General features: G+C 36.5%; 1 protein-coding gene across 3 annotated transcripts in view; it reads right to left on the minus strand.

Moving 5' to 3' along the window:
* The window catches only part of NAV2 (neuron navigator 2), a 313572-nt gene that overhangs the window by 214067 nt on the left and 71684 nt on the right, over window positions 1-27821 (minus strand). For all 3 annotated transcript variants that reach the window (XM_087921262.1, XM_026706454.2, XM_087921261.1), the window contains exon 2: window positions 5134-5251. In XM_087921262.1, coding sequence (XP_087777388.1) covers window positions 5134-5251 — 118 coding nt within the window. The remainder of the gene's footprint in view (window positions 1-5133; window positions 5252-27821) is intronic.

Below are 27821 nucleotides of genomic sequence, written 5' to 3' on the forward strand. Positions count from 1 at the left end.
TTACAAAAGCTGTTGCTGCAGTCAATCTAAGTGTTTGTTACCAGTTCAGAAGTGGCAATGAAATACAATGTGCCTAGGGCTAGAACATTTGGGATGCAAATGACTACAATTCTTTCGGTGCTAATTTTGGAGATTAAAATAGGAGCAGGTGTGTTTAAACAGGGATTTCATTTGAAAAGCATTATCGGGTGTGAAGGGAGAGCAAAGCTATAAGAGCAACCAACAGCAGAAAACAGGTCAACAAAAGAGAATTAAATCACAAATGTAATGGAGCCCAATCAATTTTATATAATATTTTTTGCTATATAAATTATAATTTGAGGCCCATTGATGCTCTTGCTATAGAAGTTAAGACACTCGCATTCTCTAGTGATAGAAACCTCTAGTTCTGATTTCTCTTTGTCTAATTTATTTATTAAAATTTACAAATATTAAAAAATATAAATAAGAAAAATATAAAAAGTCAAGAAATGAAGAAAAATTAATAAAAACATTTAAAAAGTAGAGGAAACCAGAAGCGAGAAAGAAAAGATATCAAATATGACTTCCTCTTCCCCCCGGTATAAATAATTTGGTTAACTTGACACCTCTAGTATAATAATTTTTTTAAAAAAATCCCTTGTTTCCATAATTCAACCCTTATTAATAGTCAAATTACAGAAACCACATCATTCAACCCAATCTACAAAAGTATAGTAATAGCTACCAGAAACAAATATTTTAATCTTAATCAAAAATTTCAATTTCATAATTCAAATTTGCCATTATATCTAAAGAGATAAAGCAAAAAAATATTTCCCCACTTACAAATAGTATAGTCTTGCTATACAATCCTGGTCTAAAAGAAATCCAATTTAACATCTAACAGACACCATAACACATATGTTTTAATGCTCATCGAATACATTCAATTTATGCACTTTCTTTTCATTTTTTTAAGGCTGATTTTAGTTCCATTGAGTGGTGACCCACACATTGATTTCTTATCAGTTTCTTCTTCATGGAGCAGATTGAGCAGTTTCTCTTTGTCGCTTCTAAGAAAGAGTTGATTTGATTCCATACATTACTTTTGTAAACACAACATAATTAAAGGGGATATACAAATAATAATTAAAACATCAACTGGTTTCTTTTGTAAATCCATTTTGACACTGTTTTCCATAACGCTTATATAAAAATAAAGGTTCCCCTTGCACATACGTGCTTATCATTTCCGGCTCTATGGTGCAGTGCTCATCTCTGTTACAAAGGCAAAGAGCCAGTGCTGTCCGAAGATGTCTCCGTGGTCATGTGGCCAGGGAATGCTGTTACTTTCCCACCAAAGCGGTTATTTTTCTACTTGCATTTTTACATGTTTTCAAACTGCTAGGTTGGCATACTGGCATTTTAAAATCCATTTTTGGATCTACAACATCTTTTTTCCATATCATTTTTATAAGCTAGAAATTTTTAAATCTCCAAATTCAAATCGCTCCAAGAATCAATCTCAGTTTTATTTATCCAATAAAACCTTTTATTTTTCTACATATGCTGCTATAGTACCTCACTATCTTGCACCAATAACAATAGCAGTTAGACTTATACACCACTTCAAAATGCTTTAAGGCCCTCTGTAAGCAGTTTAAAGAGCCAGTATATTGCTCCCAACTATCTGGGTCCTTATTTTACCAACCTTCGAAGAATTGGAAGGCTGAGTCAACCTTGAGCCGGTCAGGATCGAACTGCTGGCAGTCAGCAGAATTAGCCTGCAATACTGCATTCTAACCACTGCACGACCAGTGCTCTTAAATGTAAATAGCTTCTCAGTAAATTACTGAATAAACAGGCCCATTTCTGACCATGACTGCTGAAAACCATTCTCAGTAGAAATCAAGGAGGAATGTAATATAAGCCCTATGATATGAATACAGGTAATCCTCGAGTTATGGCCACAATTGTGCCCAATATTTCAGTTGCTAAGTGAGACAGTTGTTAAGTGAGTTTTGCCCCATTTATGACCTTTCTTGACACTGTTGTTAGATGAATCATTGCAGTGTCCTTGAGTTATAAGCACACAATTGAGCCAAAAATTTCTGTTGCTAAGCGAGTGAATTGAGTTTTGTCCCATTTACATCTTTCTTGCCACAGTTGTTAAATGGATCGCTGCAGTTGTTAAGTTAGTAACATGGTTGTTAAGTGAATCTGGCTTCCTCACCGACTTTGCTAGTCAAAAGGTCACAAAAGGTGACCACATGACCCTGGGACACAGCAACAGACATAAATAAGAACCAGTTGCCAAGCATCCAGTTCGGGAAATGGCTCCTGGGCAGCAGAGAGAAACAGGATTCAACTGGGCTGCTTCTCTGCTGCTCAGGAGCTGTTTCCTGAGGTTTGCAAGCTTTTCACTGTGCTGCAGTGAAAGGTAGGCAGCAACGGCTGGCCTGAAAGGCTGCAGGCATGTCATCATGCACACGATGTTGCGCATGTGTGATAGGGACTGACTGGGCAGGGAACGGAGAAGCAGGCAGAGAGGGGTGGGGCCAGCCAGAGGCCCATTTTACCGGTTCTCTGAACTACTGGGAACGGTAACAACCAGTTCTACTGAAATCTCACCCCTGGACTTGGCCTTGCGTTTAGGATCATTGTCATGCTGGAATGTCCAAGTACATCCCATGCAAAGCTTCCGGGCTGATGAATGCAAATTTTCTTTCAGTATCTTTTGATATCATACTGCATTCATCTTGCCATCAATTCTGACCAAATTTCCTGTGCCTTTGTAACTCATACATCCCCAAAACATCAGCGATCCATTCCTCACAGTAGGAATGGTGTACTTTTCATCATAGGCCTTGTTGACTCCTGTCTAAATGTAGCATTTATGGTTGTGGCCAAAAAGCTCAATTTTGGTCTCATCACTCCAAATGACTTCGTGCTAGAAGGTTTGAGGCTTGTCTCTGGGCTGTTTGGTGTATGGTAAGCGGGATACTTTGTGGCATTTGCATAGTAATGGCTTTCTTCTGGCAACTCAACCATGCAGCCCATCTTTCTTCCAGTGCCTCCTTATTGTACATCTTGAAACAGTCACACCACATGTTTTCAGAGAGTCCTGTATTTCACCTGAAGTTATTTGTGGGTTTTTCTTTGTATCGCGAACAATTTTCCTGGCAGTTATGGCTGAAATTTTAGTTGGTCTACCTGACCGTGACTTGGTTTCAATAGAATCCCTCATCTTCCACTTCTTGATTGGTGTTTGAACACTGCTGATTGGCATTCTCAATTCCCTGGATATCTTTTTATATCCCCTTCCTGTTTTATACAGATCAACTATCTTTTCCCTCAGATCCTTTGACAATTCTTTTGCTATCCCCATGACTCAAAAGCCAGAAACGGTCAGTGCAGCACTGGATGAAAGATGCAAGGGTCTGTCAGGAGTCCAGGAACTCACTGACCTTTTATACACACACACTAATTACAAGCAAATAGATCACAGGTGAGAATGGCTACTTTTAATAGCCATTCAAACCCTTTGTGCCAACCTGTGTGCATGTGTGTTATCAGGCCAAAATCACTAGGGTATGTAAACTTTTGATCAGGGTCATTTGGGTAGTTTCTGTTGTCATTATGATTTAAAAGAGTAAACACAGTTGATTGATAATAAATGGCTTCAGCCATACACTAACCATGAGTGAAAGAAAAGTTTTTGTATTATCTTGGCATGATACAGTTTCTGGCTTCTGAGTTCTTCTGAGTTTTTTTTTTCCAACCGAGATTTCCAGATCAGATACAAAGACAGATTTCATGCAGAAGTATCCTAAGGTTACACAGGTCAACCATAAATAACAGTTACTTCCAAAACATTTCAACAGAACTTTTCAGGTCTGGGCTATGCACCACAAAAGAAGAGAGAATCAAATTGTCATGACAGTGCATTAAGGTCTTCCTAATTCTTTATATGACATTTGTATGCCATAAAAGGCACCCATTAAAACTCTAAAAAGAAAAGTGTAGCAGGATTCTCTGAATGACAATTTTCACTATTGTCCTAGGGTTATATGGCCACTTTCATTGAAAGTTTAGTTCATATCTACGTTGTACAATTTTTAATCTGAAATGCATATCTGCTCTTAGATATATAACTGCATTAAAGATAACAGATTCCTGGATTTTTGTATATGAAGAAAAGTTACATAAAACTGTAAGTAGTTTTTAAATAAAGAATAGATAAAGTATTCTCAGAGAATTTTATGCAGGGTGCAAAAAAGAAAAAAAAATGATACTCTACTGCCTTCCATAGATGCCTAAGATAAAAGTAATTCTATTTAGAGACCTGTCTTAAGACATCAAATGTAGTTAATGAGAAAATTATTTGATAATTGAAAAACTGTAACTATTCTAAGGTAACCGTTTAGAGCAAAAGAGGATCAGTATTGCTGTGGGAAGCAGTGAGGCTACTAATCATATTAACTGCATAATTTCATAATTAAATTTAAATCTAATTCAAATAAAATGAGATTAAATTTTGGCATTGCTCCATTATTTTATTCTGATCAGATCAACTTTTAGAGTGTATGTCACAGCATACAACTAAGTGCCATACTTTCATCATGAAAAATTATGAGGCCTCAGATTCATCTCTGGTTTGTCCGACTGTAGCCTTGACTCCATATCACTAAAGCTTTGGGATCACCACTAAGCTTCACATTTGTTTCTCAAATAAATGTTTAGGAGAGCAACTTTAGTAGTTAAGTTTTTGTTTAAAAAAATCACAAACTTGTGAAACCTGCAGTCTCAACGCCTGCACTTTATCCCTTGTTTACTAAAGTCAAGCCTTCACTTAAAGTATAAATGATTTCAGCTTCAATCAAAGATAAAAGAAGAATCAAAAATAAATATATAAGACTAGATAGTGCTAACAGTAACACTGGGCAATTAAAAAAAATGTTAGGTAAGGTTTGAGGTAATTTCCATAATCCTCTGTAGGACCTTTTAATAATCTTACAGGAACAACAATGAACAAATCATATGCATAAAACTCGTACAACTGCACCTTATGTGTAATGTTGCAGCTAAATGTACTTTAGTTATTGGTCTTACAGAAAACAGTCTGGACTAAAACATTGCAACTATGCCAAAATAAAAGGCAAATTTACTCACCTACAACCTGGATGATTTCAGCCAGTAAAACTCCATCGGTCACATCTTGCTGCAGATCTTTTATCAAACGTTTATGGCCAGATTTTGCTAGATAATGATTGGCCCAATCTGTATAAATCTGTGGAAAGGAAAAAGAGAGCCAAAGTTAGGCCCTTTTCTGTTGAAATCATTAATTTCTCACTTAAAATTAACAAAAGCCAACCCCCAACATTGGCAGCTTCTGGAACAAGTGAGACAAAGTGTTTCCCTTCTTTTCCCAAACTAGTTTGAAGCAAAGTTAGCAACATTAAAATTCAAGGCATTGTGCTGATCAAGTATTCAGCTTATTATACTAGGGCTTTTTTGTATAGAGAAATTTGACATCAGAGCAGGAGGAAACTAAAGAAAGCTTCTAAACATCCTACAGTCTGAATTAATAAGTTATCAGACCTGGAACTAAACAGCCTGCATAAGAGACTGGGTTGGATTTCTCTACTAAAGTCGACATTTTCCTTTTGTATCTTTATCAAGAAGCCATACCAATACCAAAATGTACGATTGTGTACATGTTTACACCAAGTTTTGTAAAAGTAAATAATTAGGGTACTTTAAATGGATACATTCTTTTAAATTGCAGTTAACAAGAAATGTAAATTACATTAGCACTACCACATAGCACCAGGTTGTCAATAGTTGTAAAAGGGCTATTCAGAGTAAGATTTGTAATATGCAAAGTGTTTCCTCCTCCCCCAAATAGCTTAAAAAGTCTTGACAATCTCTCCTCTGTTAATATTTCCAGAGAGGGTGTACACATATACACATTTGCATAGACACAAAAATGTACATGGCTATCTGATTTCTATTTGAAGTAACTATGTTCCAACTTGCTTAACTAAACATAAAACAAAGTTCTTAAAAACAAGTAACTCAAGCTCAGACCATTAACCCTACATCCTTGGAACACTGTTAAAATGTACCTTGGCATTTGGAATGCAAAACATTGCTCCACTTCTGAAATTATAAAGGCAGATATCTTCATAAAACAATTTGAAAGTAAGCCCTACTGTAAACAATGGAAAGTGTTTCTAAATACAAAAATTCATAAGAGGTGGTTGTTCATGTCCTTATCCAGTGAGCTCAGCCAGTGAAAAACCCAGGTGGTTAGAATGAAGTACTGCAGGCTAACTCTGCCCACAGTCTGGAGTTCGATCCTGACAGGCTTGAGGTTGACTCAGCCTTCCATTCTTCTGAGGTCGGTAAAATGAGGACCCAGATTATTGGGGGTCTGACTGTAAATTGCTCAGAGAATGCTGTAAAGCACTATGGAGTGATATATAAGTGTAAGTGCTATTGCTATTTTGAAAAGTATGTTGTAAGAGTTAGATGAACAGTGTTTTCAGTTGTGTTTCACTCTATTCAGTTAATATTTATTATTTATTAGATTTATATCTCACTTGTTCTCCAAATACTCAAGATAATGTACATAGGACCCACCTTTCTAATTTTTATAATATTATATCCCATTACTCATTACATTATTATACTCATTACTGAAGACAGGTACAGATTTCAGCGAATAATTAGGACTGCAGAATAAACAGTTCCAACCAGCCTGCCTTCCATTGAGGGAGGGCCTGCATACTGCATGAGCCAGAAAGCGGGCTGTGAAAATATCTACAGACCCCTCACATCCTGAACATAAACTGTTTCAGCTCCTCCTTGTGGGATGCTGCTACAGGATACTCAGGGTTGGCATTCAAAAATTTTAACAACTGGTTCTGTGGGCGTGGCTTAGGTGGTGGGCATGGCTTGGTGGTCATGTGACTGGCTGGACATGGCTTGGTGGTCATGTTATTGGCTGGGTGTGGCCAACTCAATAGCACACACATCGAGGCACGCATCTCCTCTCCTGGCCTCTCATGACTATGGGGATGCTGTAACAGTCCTAAGTGTGAAAAATGGTCATAAGTCACTTTTTACAGTGCCATTGTAACTTTAAATGGTCACTCCACACAAGCAAAGTACCAGCAAAGGAGGGGGGGGAAATTCCATAGAAGTTCCTGAGACAGGAAGATTAGTCCTGCCAAGAATGTAATAAGGGTTTCTGTAAGCAACACCAGAATGTTTCCTTCCTGCCTTCCTTACAGGATTAGGCCAGTAATTTCTTCTAACAACCGGATTTTCAAACTGCTTAGAATGTTAACAACCAGTTCTAGCGAATAGGGCGAACTGGTAGAATCCCACCCTTGAGGATACTACATGCCAAAACAATTAGACACAGAGACAGTTTTTTCCTTGTGCCGTCACTCTGCTGAACACTTCATTTTTACAGTTCAGTCTTATATCTAAGTATATTTACCCATATAGTATGGCTGTATTACTTTTATCCTTCTCATCTGTACTACCACCTTCTCTTATTGGTATAATTATTATGATTAATATTACTTTGATATATAATTATTACATTGTTGTTTTGCATGCATGCTGAGAGCTTATATACCGGAAACAAATTCCTTGTGTGTAATCACACTTGGCCAATGAAGTATTCTATTCTGTTCTGTTCTGTTATCACTGTGTAAAATGTCCTCTTAACATATCATTTTACATCAATTTTCAGCATCATAGTGAAAAAAAATTGTAAGGAGCACTTTTACTATTTAGTTAAAATTTCAGAAAAGTAAATGCATAAATAGTTAATTACTTTGCTTGGCCAAAGCAAAACAATGAAAGAAACAAGATTAGTGATAATACATGATAAACAGCTATGTTCTAGAAATAAGGTATGGAAAAAGGGTTTTCCTGACATCTTTGAATATGATCATTAGTACAATCCATTGCTGAAAGGAACATTGCCATATGTTTATTTGAATCTGATAAAATTGTATACGCTGGGAGAAAAATATACATCCTGCATTTTTGTTTTCTAGCTCATTATTATGAATACTGAATTAGCCAGGTCATTTTTCATTTTTCATTTCTTACTTTATATTCATTGCCAGCTTCCTTATGATACATTATACATCAAACCAATTATAGAATATAAACAGAAGGCTCCTTGCTGCGTTGTAACTTAAGCTTTCCACTCCTTTGCTTTTCACACTTAGAAGATTCAATAGTATAATTCCCAATTCAGTTTGTTAGTGACAGAATACTGTGATTTTCAATTTTCCATCTTCCTCTAATTAATGAATCAAAAGCTATCTAAAATTTCAAGGGACTGAAAAGATCAAAAAAAAGAAGTTGAAGACTACAACAGATTGAGGAAATCTGGTTGGTTGGTTTTCTTGAATAATTTCCTTCTTTAAACTGTGTATTTCTTTCTGAGCAAAAATCCAATCATTTGCAGAGCTCATCAGCATATGAAGCTGCTGTATAATGAATGACATTGTTGGTCTGTGTCTACAGAAACTGTCATCTCTCAGCAGGCAGTAGTTTACGGTTTACAGGCAGAAGTTTTCCAGCAATAGTAGCAGAAGATTTTCTAATAAAACATGTGCCCTACTAGCTATGACAAAAGCAGTTCCCATCTACAACTTGCCTCCCCATAGTTTCTTTCTCCAAGTGCTATCTCCATCACAATATGGTTCTGATGATAGCATAATTCTCATTTAGGTTAGCAAATACTTTGAGAGAAGGGTGATAATTTGTCAATGGGATAAAGGTCAATACCTCTCACAAACTGTGTTAAAAACTAGAAAAATCAGGTTGAGCTGGAGGTGGGGTTAAAGGTGTCATCACTTTGAAATCATTGCACAGTCACAAGAAACCAAAATTCATTTTCCTCCTGTGAATTCTATTAACTAGCACTGATTTAGCTTTGACCATTAGCTGATTAGATACTTATGCATATATGGCAATAATAAAGTCTTCTGTGCTTTGAACTCAACAAATGCTTCTGGTTATTTATGTGTGACAGAATTGTATCCAGAAATGCCAGCCAGTGTGCAAAAACTAGTTAATTTTTTAAAAAATTAGATAACTGAGTTATCTTAACTAGTAGAGAAGAAAACCCTGTATACCTTTGTCAGGATGTGGCAGGCCACTTGTTTAAAAGAGTAAAACAAAAACAGTAGCAGAAGCCCAACTAAAGGCAATGACAACTCAGAAGTGCCAGGAACTAAGTGTAAGAAAAAGTACCACTGCCTAGAAAGATAAGTGAGAGGAGGGGGGAATGATCTGGTGTGGGAAATCATCTCTCAGCACTTTGGTCTCACTGGCCGTGCCACTTACATGCTGATTAACTACATGTTTAGAAAACTATCCTATTTATCTCATGGTTGTGACTGATTTTGTATTAATACATCCATTTTAAAAAAAATGGTAAAAATAATATTTAAGAACTAGAAAAATGCTACAAGATTACAACAATTGCATCTCACAGTTGCATGAAGGTTATTTTATATATAGACTTTCACATTCACTTTTCATACTTTAGATGTGAATTCAGGGTGTGACACATCAACACTGCTTTTGCAAATATAACCCAGCAGTTTACAGTTCACTGCTGAAACACTAAAGGTGAGCAATCAAGAGTTTGACAGATCTCTTCATAAAGTTAATGCAAGCAGAACACAGCCTGAAAGAAAATAAAATAAAATCTAAGGAAGTATTTCTTTTCTAAAATTAGGAAGCTTAAAAACAACACAGTGAGGAAAATATGCAATTCTACTTCTCAAAAGTGGTTGTGATATCAAAAGCTTTGCCAAACCAATGCTCATAGTTTGTGAACCCAGACTATGAGAGATTAATTAATGTATTCATCAGACACAAATAATTCTAGCTTGTGTGCAAACGTTCCCATTTAAATTGGGTTACCAAGAAAGAAAATTTAGCTTTGTAACCTAACAAACTCATTAATTTGAGCCGAAATTTATTTGATCTAAAATTTCAGCTACAATAACTTGATAAATAGGCAAGAAATCTGATGACATAATATTCTATAATATATTATATTATATATAGATTGTAAACATTATATCTGTATGTAGGTATGTATGTATCGTAACAACATAAGGTATATGTGTGTTACTGTTGAGAACTAAATTATTATGTATGTATCGTAACAACATAAGGTATATGTGTGTTACTGTTGAGAACTAAATTATTATGAAAAGTAGAAAACCAAAAATTCAATATGGCAAGGAGTACTGCAGATGTACAATACATAGTTATATGCATTCAAATCGTACCCATGCAATAAGCAGAATAAGAGATGGAACCTGGACTACAAGCAAATTCAAACTTTCACCCCATTTTATACACACCTCATTCTTAAACAGGTCTCCAGCTGGCTTCTACTAAATTTTCAAGTGACGCATATAAACCAATACTGTTATTTTGTTAAAATTCTTAACAGTAATGTAAAAAAAAGAACAACCAAGCAACTAAACTAGAATAATTCATTTTAAACAGCATTATTTAGGGCTGAGAGTAACATATAGGGGGATAGTGTACAGGTAACAACATCAGTTCTTCGACCTATGATTTCACTTTTGGAGTGAAACAGGTATTCTTAACTATTGAATTTAACAACTGCCAGAAGACCCCTGAAAAAAATGCAACCAGGCCTGGGGGAAAGAAGCAGGCATAAAAAGAGACTATCCTTTCCATTGTCTGGTCTTCATTTTGGAGGACCTGATGGTGTGACCATGACTAGACATTCACTCTCTTTCTTGGTTATGGCAGTAATATCAGGAAGCCACAGTGTCAAGCCTTATGGAAAGCCTTCCAGAACATTGATGTTCCCACAGCTGGGGAACAAGCAAACAGTTTTTGGGGAAAGGGTATGTTCTCCTTAGCAGCCAAATCAGAACTGGAAGCATAAGTTCTGTGGGAGAAATCACTCCCTATCTAACTGCCATGGGCCAATTGACCTCTGAAGGTCATTGTTCTCCCTTAACATTCTGTTCCACACAACACAGGATATCCACACTGATGATAACTTATTCCATTTTCTGAGGGAAATCCTAGTTTCCTACGTATCAGTTTGATATGGCTTCATCTTGCTTCAATGGTAGGTTGGTCCTCAGATGTGGGCTCTAATATGAAGATATGTCCTTACTAAATAGTAAGATAAGCCATCTAGCATTGGGAATAGGAGATATTTGGACAAAATGTTAAAGCATCAGATGCAGGGGTGGGATTCTACTGGTTCAGACTGGTTCAGGCAAACCCCTTGCTCTGAAGATCAGCTGGCAACAAACTGTTCGTTGTGACTACCCTGCTGTTTCCTGTGCTTTATTTCCTTTTTTAAGAGCACAACTGATTCACGCAGTTTGCCACGCCTCAGCTGTTTTATTCACAGGGTCTGCTGTAGAAGGTAAGTATTTGAGCTTTTTATATTTGAGCACGCAGGGTGCTCAATCATTGAACCAGTTGTTATACCGGTGGAATCCCACCCCTGATCAGATGACTATATTGTGCTCATGACAACATCTACATAAAAACCTCAAACATACTTTGACCCCTTAAAAATAACAAAGGCAGCAGAAAAGTTACTTTAAAAAATCTCAGAAAACTTTGTGTTCACACAAAACAACATGCCAAGTTTCCTCACTGCACTTGTTTCATTGTCCATTAACTTACAAAGCATGTATCTTTCTGCTGCTCCTCTGAACATACAATTTTGAAAATGAATCTGTCTCTGGTGATATAGCTTAGGAGGACACTACAGTAACAGCTGAATGGTATATTTTTGGTTGCAAACATCATAATTATATCTGCCAAAGAATATGTTGCTTCTTACTAGCTTTTGAAATCAGTCAGAAGAAAAATCCCCCTCTGCATCCTTACATTTGCTAAAATTTCCTGCGTCTGATCTTGTTATCCAAAACCACCAGAGATTATTTTTATATATTCACACATATTTAAACTTAGCATCAGCAGGCTGAGATGAACCTCACAAGAACATTCACATTTGTTGTTCGTCACAATCCAACCAAGTGCAAAATAAGAATTAAAGGTATTTTTACCACCGTAGTTACTGCTTTTGATTCCTATTTTTTCCTAATTAATTTTAATTAATTCAAATTAAGTAAAATACCTAGTAAAAGTACTATAGTGATTCAAAGATAAAAGTTAGCATCGTTTATACATGTAAAAGTTAGCAACTGTGGATGAATGATAAAAAAAAATCTAGGTAATGTTTTATTTGCTAAATTGGATCAGCTTATTTCTATGGTTTCTATGAGTTAAAAGAGATTCCTAGGTATTTAGTTAATACAAGCATTTGATACACTGATTTCCAGCTTTTATACTGATGGCCTCTTACAAAACTAATAATTACTCTGGCAGATTATAACTTAACTCCAATAAAACAGGAACCTTTTAATGTAATCATATCACCTCAGAAAGCACATTTCTCTTCCTCTCAAAATACTTGCATATTGACATTCTTAATACAAACCTTGACTTTTCTGTGTTTCTAAATCCTGCAATCTTTTCTAAGTTTACAACTTGCATTCACTGTAAAATAAGTATAATTCAAAGATATCAATAATATTTAAATTTTAAAAAAGTTATGTATATCTAAGACGCATGTGTATTCTTACCAAATAATCAAACATTTATAAAGATTGTTACTGAAATATAGAAATAGCTGAAGCAAACATCTTGGATCAATAACAGAAAAACACCAACTTGAATAATTATATCCTTGACCTTTAACATTTTATACATTTTAAATGCTGTTCTAGCCTTAACTATCACACTGTAAACAAAGGAAGCATCTGTAAAATCAAATACCAAAAACCATTAAATTAAGATACAAACTCTAAGACCAATCAAACTGTGTAGACAATAGCACAGCAGTAATGAATAACAAAACATAATTGCTTACTCTTTTATACTGATCATAGGAAATTTTACTTCTTTCATAAACTGGAATTCGGAAATTCATATTTACTGGCATAATCTCTAAAATGAAGATAGAGCAGACTTTGCCGATACAGCTTGCTGTTCTCTGTCAAAGAAGACACAGCAAAGGGCAAAATATATTCCAGCATGTGAACCTTGGTAGTTAATTTTAGTGGAGGTCACCATTCACTCTGGTCAGATCTTCTTACACAAGATAAGGAATGCCTTGCTACTTTTGCACACCCACTGAATACAAGTCCCATATGACCCCAATACCTCTGTTCCCTCCTTTTCTTTCAAGTCTGCTTCAAGTATAATCCTGAGCTCTTGTTAAAGTTCACAAAACATCAAAAAAAATAATGGGGGGGGGGGGTAATATACCTAGGAAAGTCATAATTTTGTACCTTCAAACCATTACAACAAAAATGTAAAAGGACAGAAGCACCAAACGTTATGTAAAAAAGGCATGATCTGTTTATTTGTTAAATTTCTATTTTAACCTTACTCTCAAAGCTCAAGGCTTTGCATGTAGGAATCTCCCTTCATTTTTGCTTGATAGATATCATACAATCAGATTGGTTGGAATAAGATATAATGACTAAGGTCACCTAAATTCTGTGATCAATTAGAATATTTGAATGTGGCCTCTTCAATACTGGTCTAACATCTTAATCAAAAGTCCACAATGTTCTTTAAAAATGGGGGGCAACGAGTTTATTTTGTTTCGGTATATTAAGCTAGATTTCTTTTTCAATAATAGGATTTTATATATCCTATTATATCTATTATATTATATTTTATATATATTCATTAAATCTGCTTTGTCCTTATTTCCTAAATGGATAGAACCTTGCTTTAGTTTGCTGTACTCATCCCACACTTGAAACTATCAGCAGAACAGCATAATTTTCTTGTTTACAACAGTGTGTTCCCCAGTGGCAGGAGAGTGATAGTGTTTAACATTAAGTGGCCACTTCAGTTGGTGATAGCCAGCATGTATTATGTTCTACAAAATGCACAATATATTTTGAACTTTGGTGTTGGAGGAAATAATCAAGAAATAACACCAGATAAACTACCCAGGAAGAAAGAATATCCTAATCAAGAAACGTCAAGGAAGAAATCATCCCATCCCAAGATTGTACCGCACTATATATGAACAAGGAACAGAATCCATCTCTCATGTACTGATGTTATCTTACCTAGTTATGAAGTATCTTCAGGAAAGCAATCAATCTCAGAGAACGCCAGAACTTAACTACCCAAAATTCTTGTTTGTTACTTGGCATCTGCCTTAGCAAATGGGCATTCTCTGAAGGATTAAAATGGTACCTCAGTACTCATATTAATTGGTTCTGGGAAGTGCAATGAGTACCAAAACCGATAAGTACTAACAATATTTCCCCATAAGGAATAATCTAGTGCAGGGGTGTCAAACTCATCGCTCGCAGGCCAGATGTATCACATGCTGGCCACGCCCACACCCATTTTAGCGAAAGGGAAAAAATCATGATACATCACCCCTGATCTAGTGAGTCACAAGACAGCCAACATTGACAAGTTTTAATTTATGCATTAAGTACCAATCAAATGATCAGTAGCAGGACAAAATGTCACAACAAAATGTGTAGAGTACCGAGTTTCAAAGCAGTTAAGTACCAAAGTACCACTGTGTGTTATAAGTGCCTGGGGCTAGCATTTAACTTATTTTCTTATCACTAGAGGCACCAATCTATCAATGAGGGGCTATTTTTATCCAATACACAATCTTCCCCCCAAAAGGCCCTGAGTCAGAAAGTTGTGTAATAAAAATGGATATGGTATTTTCCCAATGCAAAGAGATTATGATCACTCTAATGACATCAATTCAATAATCAGTAGAAACCCCATTCAAGAACTGGAAAAGTCTATGCTGTTGTTCAAAGTCATAACACTGTCTTTTTTTAACGCATGCTAAATACAGCCATATTTAAACACTTAAAACTGTCACTGAACCCAATTAGTTAAAAATGCTCATATTTTATCAATATGCTCAGCGATATCAATAGTAATATTAAGAGTCATCCAAATGCTTCTAATACATATACAATATTATTAATTAAAGTTTTATGCCACCTATCTCCCCTACAAGGTGACTCTGATTACTTGAAGTTGAACCTATTTTTCTATGTAAATACCATTCTGAACATAATCTTAATGCTATTAATGCTAAGAATTTCCTTTAAGTGATATATGAATCCAGTTGCTCATCTTTGTCTAAAAGTCATTTGCATTAAAATCTCATACATGTCATCTAAAAGTTCATAAGCAGGAAGTCTTATCATCTTCAGTATTACAATGTTCCTCATAAAGTGAAGAAACATAATATAGTTAACGTATATACATTAACTATATTAATCATCTGAATCACATGATAATGTTAAATGGCTATGATTTAGTGGGGCCCCATTACTAGCCATGCAAGGAAATATGCAGTCCCATGGGTTGCAGGTTGGACACAACTCTCATGCATAACCTAATCTTAGAGTAAAATAATAAAGGCTACTAGAGGAATGAAAATATCCATCTATGTTTTAAAAACACCACTCTTTCTCAATCTGACATCTTCCAAAGATGTTGGATTATAAATCCCATCAAATGCAAGTTTTAGAGGAGAATTCTTTCAATCCCACTATGATAAGTTATGGATATAACCCATTTTGCATAATAAGTGGGGATGTTAACCATTTAAGGAAATCCCACAGAATTTATCAAAATACAGATGTGCACACTGAAGCATTTGTATGAATCATTTAAGATTTTTGGAAGTCAAGGCCAACACATTGTGGTAAGTCTGGAAGACAATCAGGTGTTGGGAAAGAGTTTGAAGCCTTTATAAAATGTAACCCAGGGAAGTCATTTGATCAAAGTGGGATGTTCAGTTCCAAACCAGGCTTCAAACTGTCATACATGCCATCCAAAAGAGGAAGTCTATCATCTTCAGTATTACAATGTTCCTTGTAACATGGTGAAACATCAGTTTCCATTCAAATCAACTTTGGGTGACTTCACAGGAACTATCTTGGCCACAGTAGTTTGCCATTGCGTGTGTGTGTGTGTATCTCTCTGTGTGTATGTGTGTTTTCTTAAGTTTTCATGGGTATTTATATGTATGGTATTCAGCTTTGTTCGGGTATTTTCCCACGTCATTATAGTTGTGCTTTTAAAGTTGTAGCGACGTTTCGGCAGAATCTCATCTGCCATCATTAGGCTTGTGTATTGTGTTCGTCTGTGAGTCAGGCTTTCATACATATACATATACATATACACATACACACATACATACATACATATTTACAGCCCTGGTATTCCCTGGAAATCCCCCACCTAAGTAAGAAAAAGGACCAAGACTAGTTAATGTTCTAACCCACATGTAATTAATCAGGTGGTACTCCTTGAAACATGAAAGTAAGAATGCAATTCCTCAATATTGTAATTGCATGTGATCACTGTAATGCTAACTTAATATTCAGGAAATCACGGCAAAGTTGAATCCTTGGAAAGGCGCGCGTGTGTGTGTGTGTGTGTGTGTGTGTTTATATTGTTTGGTTATACTTACAAAACTAGGTTAGTGAAAAGCAAGGGATGGCTAAATGTTACATAATGACACACATTTAATGATCGAAACAAAACCCTCCACCATATGTAAGTGGCATCAGTTCTACTGATGCAGTTACACTTTTTATGCTTTGTATCCATTAGATTCATAATTTGATACATGTTGTGTGTTTCTCAAGCTGACATCAAAGAACAATGTTGCAGTCATAAATCTTTTTAGATTTAGGTTGTATTAGGTATGTCAAACAAGTTTTAAAATAACAAAGTGCTAAATTAATCCCAAAAGATAGAAAAGAAGTAATCAAATCACTTTGTCTTTGGCCATCTGTTTCAGAGATGTCAATTAAAACAAGTCATCTACTAACTGATAACTTTCTAAATTAGTTGTCCATCATGACCTTTTTGTCTAGCTTCTGTTCAGACTTTTCTAAATGTTATAAATATCTAGCAGACTTCTCAATTACAAACTGAAGTGGTTTCAACATAATAGTAAGAGGGGCTGAAAAAGAAATAAAGCCATGAAAAAGGTTAGTAAGTTCTCCAGGTTTGGCAAATGTTCCCAAATCATATTGTGAGCCCAGGCTGTGGAAAGCTTCCCAAACTGTATCCATTCATGTGTAAGTCAATTATTTTACTTCTTTATTTCCTTTCAAAGAACAGGGGTGACAATAGCTTGCAATGGAATAATTTGAGAAAAGTGAGAAGAAATTGTTTATTTTAGGAAATAAACTGAAAAAGAAAGGTGTAAAAGAAAGTTAAAGTGTTTGATGATTATTCCTGAGGAGGACCTGCAGAAGAAAAATAGCATCATTCTGTTTGAAGTGCTATCAATTAAAAAAAACATACTTGCTTGCCCTAATTTCAATTAGAAAAAGATAAACTTATACAAGTCTTTTCCTTTTACTGTAATATAATATGTTATGTGATAAGAACAAGGAACAGACTGTGGGATTTTTCTCTAAAAATCTAGGTTTCAGTCATCAGAGTAAAAATGGTATCTGGAAGCTTTCAGAACAGATACACATGTATGTTAGATGTGTGTCAATATACAAAAATAGATCAATGTACAGTAGTTGCCTGTATTTCTGGACATACTTTGGGTACTTAGAGCTTTCCAGGGAAGTTCCTGCATTTCAGTTCTCCCAAAGAAGAACGAAAGAAAGACAGCCAGCCTTCCCTACATAATATCTTCAAAACACAAGTCCCAGATTATCTCTCTCTCCAACAATCCTCTTTGCATGAATTGTGAACATACGTTAAAACAAAAAAGTAGCTAGTTTAGCTAGGTTGATTGAATTGACTTGGAATTCACTATGATAGTTTTCATTCTCTTCCTTTTGTATTCCACCTTTCCCACTTACCCGCCCCCTCCCCTTTATATCTAGAAATTTATCCTCATAAGGGAATTTCTCATTAAAACCTTCCACATATCTGCCGCTGACATTACATATGTCTGGATTTTAGGCAAGAAAACCCAAACCATGTTATATACTGTTTGTCTTAAAACTGGCTGGATTGAGAAGACCTTATTAGGAAGGCTAAGAATTTTGTAGCTGGACAGACAGAGAGGTTTCAAAAGTTTCAGCCTGATAGATAGCAGCGTTTAAGTTTGAAATAACTGGCCTTCCCAAAGGACACAAAAACTATAAATTATCTCTATAATACAGCCTGAAGCTTATATATTACACACCAAAGGAAATAGAAAGAGGATACACATCATCTTAAGATGATACTTTATTCTTGGTCAACAAAAGCCTGGTAAAATTCTAATTGTGGAAGATAAAAGACCAAAACAGATTAGAAGATTTTAAAAGAGGATGGTGGGGCAAATTTATAATTAACTCATTAACAAATTTGTCAACTCAGTCAATAGAGGAGAATGCAACCCAGCCTAAAGGTGCTTTTTTCAAGACACAACTGGATTTTCTGGTTTTTCTTTGAAGGCCTTTCACTTTTCATCCAAGAAGCTTCAAAATTGTTGCCTCTTGAAAAAGCACCTTTGGGACAACCATGACCTGGATGACTTAGAATCACCATAGACATTCAGTCTCCATAGACATTCAGCCTAATTTAGAAACCTCTTGGTTTTTAAATGTTTGACCGTGACATATAATTAAGCTGAGAAGGGTTATAGAAACATACAAGGTGGTGGTGGGGTTTTTCCTATGGAAAAAGTAAAAAAAAAAAGAACTGATACAAACTGAATTCAAGAAATAATAGTACATCTCAATATTTACCTAAGCAGTTACAATGATTTTGGCCATTGGGGTCATGGCCAGTTGCTCTGAAATGACATACATCAGTGATCAAAGCTGACATTCTTTTGCGAGTCAAGTCTTTTTTTTCAACTTTTAGATTGTTATCATACTTGAGGAGAGGGGAAGGAGAAACAGGGAAATTTCTACAAGCCCAAAATCAGGAAAACAAAACAAAAAAACAATGTTTAGCCCAATCTGCATTTGAAACATAATTAAATGCCCCTTTTCATATAAATGTAGGTATTTCAGAGCTAATACTAAGGTTATGAAAGTGACATTTTCAACTTCTGTAAAAATACACATATGGAATAAAGCTATTCCAATCTGACTATGCTGAAGACTCCTCTCTTTATATATAGTTTCTGTTAGAATTGTTAGAAGAATCATATAAACCAAAGGTTCAGTACAGCAACAAATATTTAGCATTCCTAAAAGGGTAGACAAGATAGAGACATTGATTTCTGCCTTAAAAGTGTCTAATATCATCTAACTAAGTAAATATTTGAAAAATGTTTAGATGTAAGAAGAGGCCCAACTGCAAAGTATGTAAATTATCAAACTTTATGGCAGACCCAGAAACAACATTAATCATCTTTTTGGTACTCTCTATAAGGATCCTAGAACCAGCTTTATAACTTTTTATCTAGTAAAACATCAGAGAATGTCTGGTGTTTTTAAAAAAATGTATAATTGTCATCAAATCAGTATAATTTAATTTCCTTGAACACTGGCAAATTTTCTTGTACTGCCAGTAAAATTAGACATATTTTGAATGCCCACCAGTGAGCTCCTTGCCAATTGTAACATGTTTCTATTATATGCCACCAGGGTCACTTCAACAGTGATTTACATGGGCTGCATGTAAATTTAATAAATAAATGAATGCTTATCCTATTTTGTTTTTATTTTATCTTTTAATGTGTCTTAATCTGTATGTGTGGTCTGTGACTATAATAAAATTCTCTTTTTGCTCTTTTTACCATTCAAGACTGAACAAAAAGCAACCAACATTTTCTGGGTTAAAAAGTAAGGTCACCTTTTAGTCCAAGTTCATTCTTCATGCCTTATATGGATATGTTCATCCAGTTTTCTTGGCATGTTAAGCAAGTGCTTTCATACTGCCTTCTTCCAGGATTTTTCTTCACTTCCTACTCTAGCCTATGTTCTTCAGATTTCCTGGTGATTTCCCATCCAAACTGTAACCTGCTTTGGTTGAGCTCAAAACCTATGAGACTTGCATACCAGTTGGATGGGGATATTCAGGAAATCCAAACCTATTGGCTAAACCTCAAAGTTGAAAAAAAAAAAGTAGCCAATGTCATATTGCTTCCATATTATGGCCCCAAAATCTATGTAGATGTGTCCAGATGTTACCAGGATCAAGCTCAAATTTTAGTGAACTCCCACAGGTCCCCTTCTGTTATCCTTTGAGCATTGCTATTATGGAACTTGGAAAGACCCAATTCTTTATAAAGCTTTGCATTCTCCCAAGAATGAGCAGAGAATTGGATTAGCAGAAAGCTTTTGCTGTGCATTCAGCTATAAGTGATAAATATCGTAAACAATGCTTATTGGCAGCTGGACCAACTGATTCCTAAGGAAAGGATTATGTACAATTAGCATCAGTTGTTTCTAAATAGGCCAGACAACCACCAACTGCACAGCGGTAACCGATGTCGCATCTTTCCCACTATCCTCAATGAACACATTTTCCCATCAATTTCACTCCCTTGGTTATGCCCCAATAATATAAGCAGCCTCGTTAACAAAATTTAAGATGAAAATAGAGAGCTAATGTCAGTGAAGGCTAACCATCTAAAGCCTTTTCATGGCCTTTCCCTTGCTATTAAACCCAAGCAGAAAAATCTTCACATTAGTCTTTCTTCTTTAAAGTGACTCAAATTTAAATTTTAATAGGTATCAGAGGAGGTATCTGCAGCCAGCATTCAGTATTAAGCATATAAAAAGATTATTCCTAAGCAGAGGAAATCAACCTGGTATTCTATTTATAACTCTTTAAGTATAAACTACAAAGTCGGTATTCTGTTACGAAAAGTTAAGAGGCTGTTATTATTATAGAACATTTATTGAAATATATACATTTCAAAATATATATATATATATATTTGTTTTCTTAAGTTTTCGCAGGTACTTACATGTATGTTATTCAGCTTTGTTCGGGTATTTTCCCACGTCATTATAGTTGTGCTTTTAAAGTTGTAGCAACGTTTCAGCAGAATCTCATCTGCCATGATCAGGCTTCTGTATTGGGTTCGTCTGTGAGTCAGACTTTTACTGAAACAACTGTAAAAGTCTGACTCACAGAGGAACCCAATACAGAAGCCTGATGATGGCAGATGAGATTCTGCTGAAACGTTGCTACAACTTTAAAAGCACAACTATAATGACGTGGGAAAATACCCAACAAAGCTGAATAACACACACACACACACACACACACACACACACACACACACGCATATATATATATATATATATATATATATATATATATATATATATATAGTATATGTAAAGTATAAAAGGTAGGAGGGAATCTTCTACATAGAACAGACACTGACAGTACCTTATTATAAAATGCCATTCCTAGCAATTCACAGATTTAACAATTTACAACTTCAAAAAGGGAAAGAAACAAGGAAAATTTGTTCTCAAAATAGACTGCAGTTATAATGCAGAAAGGATTTCTCTCCTGGTCCATAAGTCTTATCCTTTGGTAATGAAGTCAAGAATGCTAGGAAAAAATCCTTTTTCCATCCACACAAATACCAAACCAGCAAAACCAGTTATCTGACTATACAACTTCCTTTCATTTATTTATTTGGGGTTGGTAACCAAAGGAACCAAGGGAGCTTCCTCAGAAACCAGAGGCCTTCAATTGTTGTATTTTTATACACTAAGCATATGATCAGGATCCATTTTACAGTGAAAGAAACTTCTGCATAAATCTATTACCTCAGAACACTGAGGCTCATTTCCTAAGTTATCAGAAAGCTTGCATCAGGGGTGAAGAAAACTACAGGTAGGCCTCAATTTACAATGGTTCGCTAAGTGACTGTTCAAAGTTACAACAGCACTGAAAAAAATGACCTATGACCATTTTTCACACTTGTGGTATCCCCATGGACACGAGATCAAAATTGAGATCCTTGGCAACTGACTCATATTTATGACCATTTCAGTGTCCTAGAGTCATATGATCCCCTTTTATGACCTTCTAACAAGCAAATTCAATAGGGAAGCCAAATTCACTTAACTGTGTTACTATCTTAACAACTGCAGTAATTCACTTAACAACTGTGTCAAGAAAGGTCATAAAATGAAGCAAAGCTCATTTAACAGATGTCTCACTAAAGAACAGAAATTTTAGGCTCAGTTTGGGTCATAAGTCGAGGATTACCTGTATACTCATTGACAGAACTACTTTGCTTGATGATGGTAAACAAGAGTAGTGTGAAACCATTGGGAAGAAGGTGAGACCAGCTTTCACTAGAAATTCATTTTCACAAACAATACATAACTTGGCCATAAATGGTTGAAAATGAATAAGGAAAGCAAGCTAGGAATTGGTAAGTAAATTTTTAAATTGAAGACATATATCATTTTGCTGTTTGAACAAAGGGGAATCAAGACTCGCAATTAAGTAAAAATTAATTCAACATCCTCTGTGTTTTGAAATAGCCACCCAACACAGATATTTACAAAGATCATTAGGGATATTATTTTGAGCAGCAAAGTTAAGAAAACATGATGGGGAGCAAGCAAATTTTCGTTCTCGCGATGCAGGCCAACAGTAATTTGTCATAAAACAAGAGCAGATGAAGTAGCACATAAAGCATGAGAGACAAATAAGGCAAAACCCTGTTACTGCAGATAAACTGGTTTATTAATCTCTGTAGGAAAATTCTTTGACATAAGTAATGTATCATTTCTGGCAAACTATTCAAGTTTAACACTGTTCATGAATGTACTTCATGTCCTACTTGTAACTTTTCTCACTAATGCACATTTCTATGTGTTTAGTTAAAAAGAGGCCTTTTAAAAGGTCCAGTGACAGAACAACATTAAAATAAAGAACCTTCTACAGCTATCCTTACAATCTACCTCTCAAAGGACATTAAGAAAAAATTCCTTCTTGGTGTTCATATATGCTAACACAGTCACAATATCATGTAAAAGAGTCTTTTATAGTCAGGTAGTTCATATGCAGTTGTGGAATGAAAATCAAGATAAGGTCAAGGAGAAGGAAGGAGTATTAAGTATTTTAGTTGCCTTGAGATATTTCTAAAGTAACAAAGGCAGGATAAAGCAAATAAATAAGAGAGTTGCATTGGGATAGTACAAAATAGGAGGAAACAGTACTTCAAGTACTGGTAACGATAGCCTATTAAGGATTCTGTAATTTTTAAATTTATTTTTATCCTGCCTTTATTACTTTATAAATAACCCCAAAGCAGTGAACATACAAAATTCTCCTTCCTCCTCCAAAGAAACAGAATATTTTTCAACATGAGATTTGTTTTATCAATGGCTAATTAACAGAAACAGAAATTTAAAAGTTTAAGAGAATGATTAATTATATAAGAAAGCTTGACTAAAATGGATAAGCAAATATTATTATCATTATGTGATTGTTATTGTTATGAATGTCACTGGTATTATTTCCCAAAATCAACTGTACCCAGACAACACACTGTTTATGTAAACTTTGATTTTTTTAATGTTTAATTAAAAATAATAATAATAGAAAATTCTCCTTTCCCCTCCTATTATCCCTACAACAAAGACCCTGTTAGGTGAGTTGGACTGAGAGAGAGTGACTGACCCAAAGTCAACCAGTTGGCTTTCGTACCTAAGGTGGGACAAGAATTCAGTTCTCTGGTTTCTATACCAGAATCTTAAATTACTACACCAAACTGGCTGTTAAGTAATTCTGGAAATGCTTGCTGACCCTTCCAAATAATGTTCACCCAGTTACTAAAAACATGTAGGTGAAAAATCTATCACGGGCAAAAATGATTTGCCTGAAATGATATCAATTTGTCTGAAATGATATCCATTTGTCAGATATGGTATAATTTTTCCTGCCTGAGCAGGGGATTGGACTAGAAGACCTCCAAGGTCCCTTCCAGTGATGGGATTCAAATTTTTTCACTACCTGTTCTGTGGGCATGGCTCGGTGGTCGTGGCTTGGTGGGTGTCAGGGGAAAGATACTGCAAAATCCCCAAAATCCCTCCCCACCCCACCAACGTGCTTTCCAGCTCCGTTCTCCTGTGCAGGGCAACAAAAGAAGACCCAGCCGATCACCTGGGACTCGATGGGAGGCAGATAATACAGGGGCAGGGGCAGTCAGAGTTGGTATTTGCCGGTTCTCCAAACTACTCAAAATTTCTGCTACTGGTTCTCCAGAACTGGTCAGAACCTGCTGAATACCACCCCTGGGTCCCTTCCAACTATGTTATTCTGTATTCTGATTAATCAATTCCTAAATTTTCTACACCCTATTATAATCTTTTAGCCTCTTGAACCAATTTCTTTTTTGATGTTTTAACTTTGAAAGGTAAGGTCCTTTTTAAATCAAATTGTTATTAAAAGATTCTTTTTAAATCGAATCATTATACCTAAATCATTCCTTCTTTGCAATTTCTCATGAATCTAGAAGGTTGATATGTAAGCAAATTTTTGACCACAAACTGTAGCCATATACAGTATAACAGATTCCCCAGCTTCAACAATATAAAACTTTTCACCCAGGGAACATTTATGCATTTAAAATTTTTAACATAAGGTACAGTACAGACATTTTCCTACTTTATGTCTTATGTCAGGAACTTGTATTTATTCTTAGATACAATGTGGATTCTAATGGTTTCATGTGAATGGTAAATGTTTGTAATGCCTATTGAAAAATATACACAGTGCAGGATTCTTTCATGTGCCTAGCTGAGATCTATGTATATATAACCCCAGCTGTGTGTTATACCTCATCAATTAGAGAAAAGATTTAATTCATGCCATTACATTGCTTGAATGTAATTACTGTATGCTTATTAGCAGAAAGATGTATGAGTTGATCCTACTGAGAGGCATAAGAGGTAATGGGAGACATGCTATATTATTATTTAAATATTATATGGGGTTACATGTAATAACCCACTCAGCATGTTAGCAATTGCTTGATGTTGACCATGTAGTGATTGAGTAATGCAGATGCACCTTTGAACCAAAGCTATTTTTAGTGCAAGTGGTTCTTTGTATTTACATCACAATAGAAAATGCCTTATGCAAGTTTTATTATTATTCCTTTTTTGTGGTAAGACAAAATAATCAAAGACAATGACTGAACAGCAAACTTCATACTCTTCATCCATTATACCTGTAATTAATTTAAATATAAAAGATAACTGGTGAACTAAGCAATACTTTATTATATGGTTGAAGAAAAGTATCAGCTATAAAACAGCTAGATAAGAAGACAACCCTGCTTTCTATTCTTAATTTGGTGAACCTGTGGATAATTTTAAACCTGTCCACTTAGTGCAAAATATTAAACACATACCCCTCCCAAAATCCCTGTTAGTTTGAATCATGCATTATCTTTTCACGAAGAAAGTAAATCATATGAATATTTTGCAGTCAGTGGGTAGCCGTAAAAAGCTAAATGTAAGAAGAAAGCTTATTTTCTTATTTTCTGTAAAAAGCTAAATGTAAGAAGAAAGCTTATTTTCTTTTCAGATTTTTGTAGATCCAACTATCAGAATTTACTTACAGCTTCTTTGTCCAATGTTCACCAGGAAGAGAGTTTTGCGGGGCTGTGATGTGTCAATCATTTCTACGGCATTTAGCACTTATCATGATCTCTCTCGCTCATAATAACTTGCTTAAATCCTATTTCAGAAGGCTATGTTTCTAACTAAAACTTTACTCAGTTGTAAAAGCACATACTTCTCCTCACCCTTTAACATTTTCTCAGAAAGCTGATTTGGTATAGTAGTGAAGTTTCCCTATCTGTGCAGATTCTCATGACACTAAAAAAATTCTTAAGAAAGGACAATCTCAGCAAATAAAGTTTATTGCTAAACTGTCCAAAGGTATAGAGTAACAAGAACAACAACAGGGTGAATTACTGCACAGAAATTGCAAACACTTTCCATAAACTAGACTAGTGGTTCCCAAAGTGGGCGGTACTGCCCCCTGGGGATGGTGGGATGCTTTAGGGGAGCGCTAAGAGGCAAGGGGGCTGGCAGGGGGGTGCTAAGAGGCAACAGGGGGGCGTTTGAGGCGCCGGCCCTGCAGGTTCAGCCATTGACTAGCACCGCTCCAGACCCGGCACCTCGAATGCCGCTGCAGCCGCGTTTGACGCGCTGCCCCCTGCCGCCTCTTAGTGCCCCTCTGCTGGCCCCCTTGGGGACGCTAAGAGGTGGCAGAGGGGCATTCAAGGAACTGGCCCTGCAGGTTCACCCATTGACTAGCACCACTCCAATGCGGAAGCGGTGGCACGTTATGTGCCGCCATGTTCAACGCGCTGCCCCCTTGCCACCTCTTAGTGTCTCCAAGGGGGCCAGCAGAGGGGTGCTAAGAGGCGGTAGGGAGGCATTCAGGTTCACCCATTGAGGCACCGGTGCCGGAGTCAATGTTTCCCGAAGTGCCTGCGGGGTGGCGCCTCAAATGCAGTGGTGGTAGCAGGGCTTTGCTCGACTTTTCCAACACTACACCATGGGCTGCCATGGATTTCCTCAACCCTATCCTGTACTGGCTCCAGGAAGCAGAGAATAGCACCGCCCTCTATGATGCGAGTGTCTGGGAGGGGGGGCACTTGGGAGGCTGATCCCTGGTGGGAGGGGCAGGCTGTGAACTTGCTGTCAGGCACAGCAATTACAAAGAGAGGCAGGCTTGGTTGAGCGGGATCCTGGATATTGGGCATGTGGTCAAAGCCTTCCTACCTATCTACCAATCTATCTATCCATCCATCTATCCATCCATCTATCCATCCATCTATCCATCCATCTATCCATCCATCCATCCAGCCAGCCAGCCAGCCAGCCAGCCAGCCAGCCAGCCAGCCAAAAGGTAGGCCTGTCTGTCTTCCTGACTGCTTGCCTGCCTACCTACCGACCTATCAATATATATACCTACCTATCAATATTACCTACCTACCTACCTACCTCTCTGTCTCTGTCTATCCATCCATCCCATCCATTTTCGAGGCGCCAGCTCCACAGGCACATCAGGAAAGTAGAGCAAAGCCAGTCTGGGAGGGAGGGAGGGAGAAGGAGAGCGGGGGGACGACACCTGATGCATCAGATTGAAATGAGGCCAAGTTTAGGCTGAGGCCCTTTTCCACACTGAAACATCTTTGCCAGCACATTGAAATATCTTTGGCTTCTATTAAAGGTTTTGTGAACGAAACATGGTCAAGACTATCAGGAAGCTCACAAATTTTGTTGAGGCTTTAAACAGGATCCATTGGACCAGACCTCCACCCTAAAAAATTACTTTTCCCCAATTAATTATAGTGCCAATTCCGAAGAAGGCAAAACCAAAATGTACTGGTAAATTACAAGGAGAACACACATACACACATTCCCTTCTAACCCTACTGGAGCAGGTGATTGGACTAGAATAGATATCTCATTCTATTTCTCCTCCCTCCCTCCCTCCCTCCTTCTTTATTTCTTTTTCTTTCTGTCCCTTCCTTCCATCCCCCCCTCTTTCTTTGTCCCTTTTTTCTTTCTTTCCCCTTTCTCTTTCTTTTCTTCCTTCTCTCTTTCTCTCTCTCTTTCTTTTCTCTCTCTCTCTTTCCCTCTCTCAGACTCATCCCATTGACTTGGTGCACTGTTCTGCTCAGACTTGTTTGGGCAGGTCCCTCCGGTGCAGCGGGCTCAATGGAATGGACCTGCAGGGCCAGCACCTAGAACACGGCAGTGCCGGCACATTTGAAAAGTAGAGCAAAGCCAGAGGTCGGTAATTTTTGCTGC

This window comes from Pseudonaja textilis, chromosome 1 (genome assembly GCF_049901715.1).
Source record: "Pseudonaja textilis isolate UNSWEBS1 chromosome 1, rPseTex1.2, whole genome shotgun sequence".
NCBI lineage: Eukaryota > Metazoa > Chordata > Lepidosauria > Squamata > Elapidae > Pseudonaja > Pseudonaja textilis.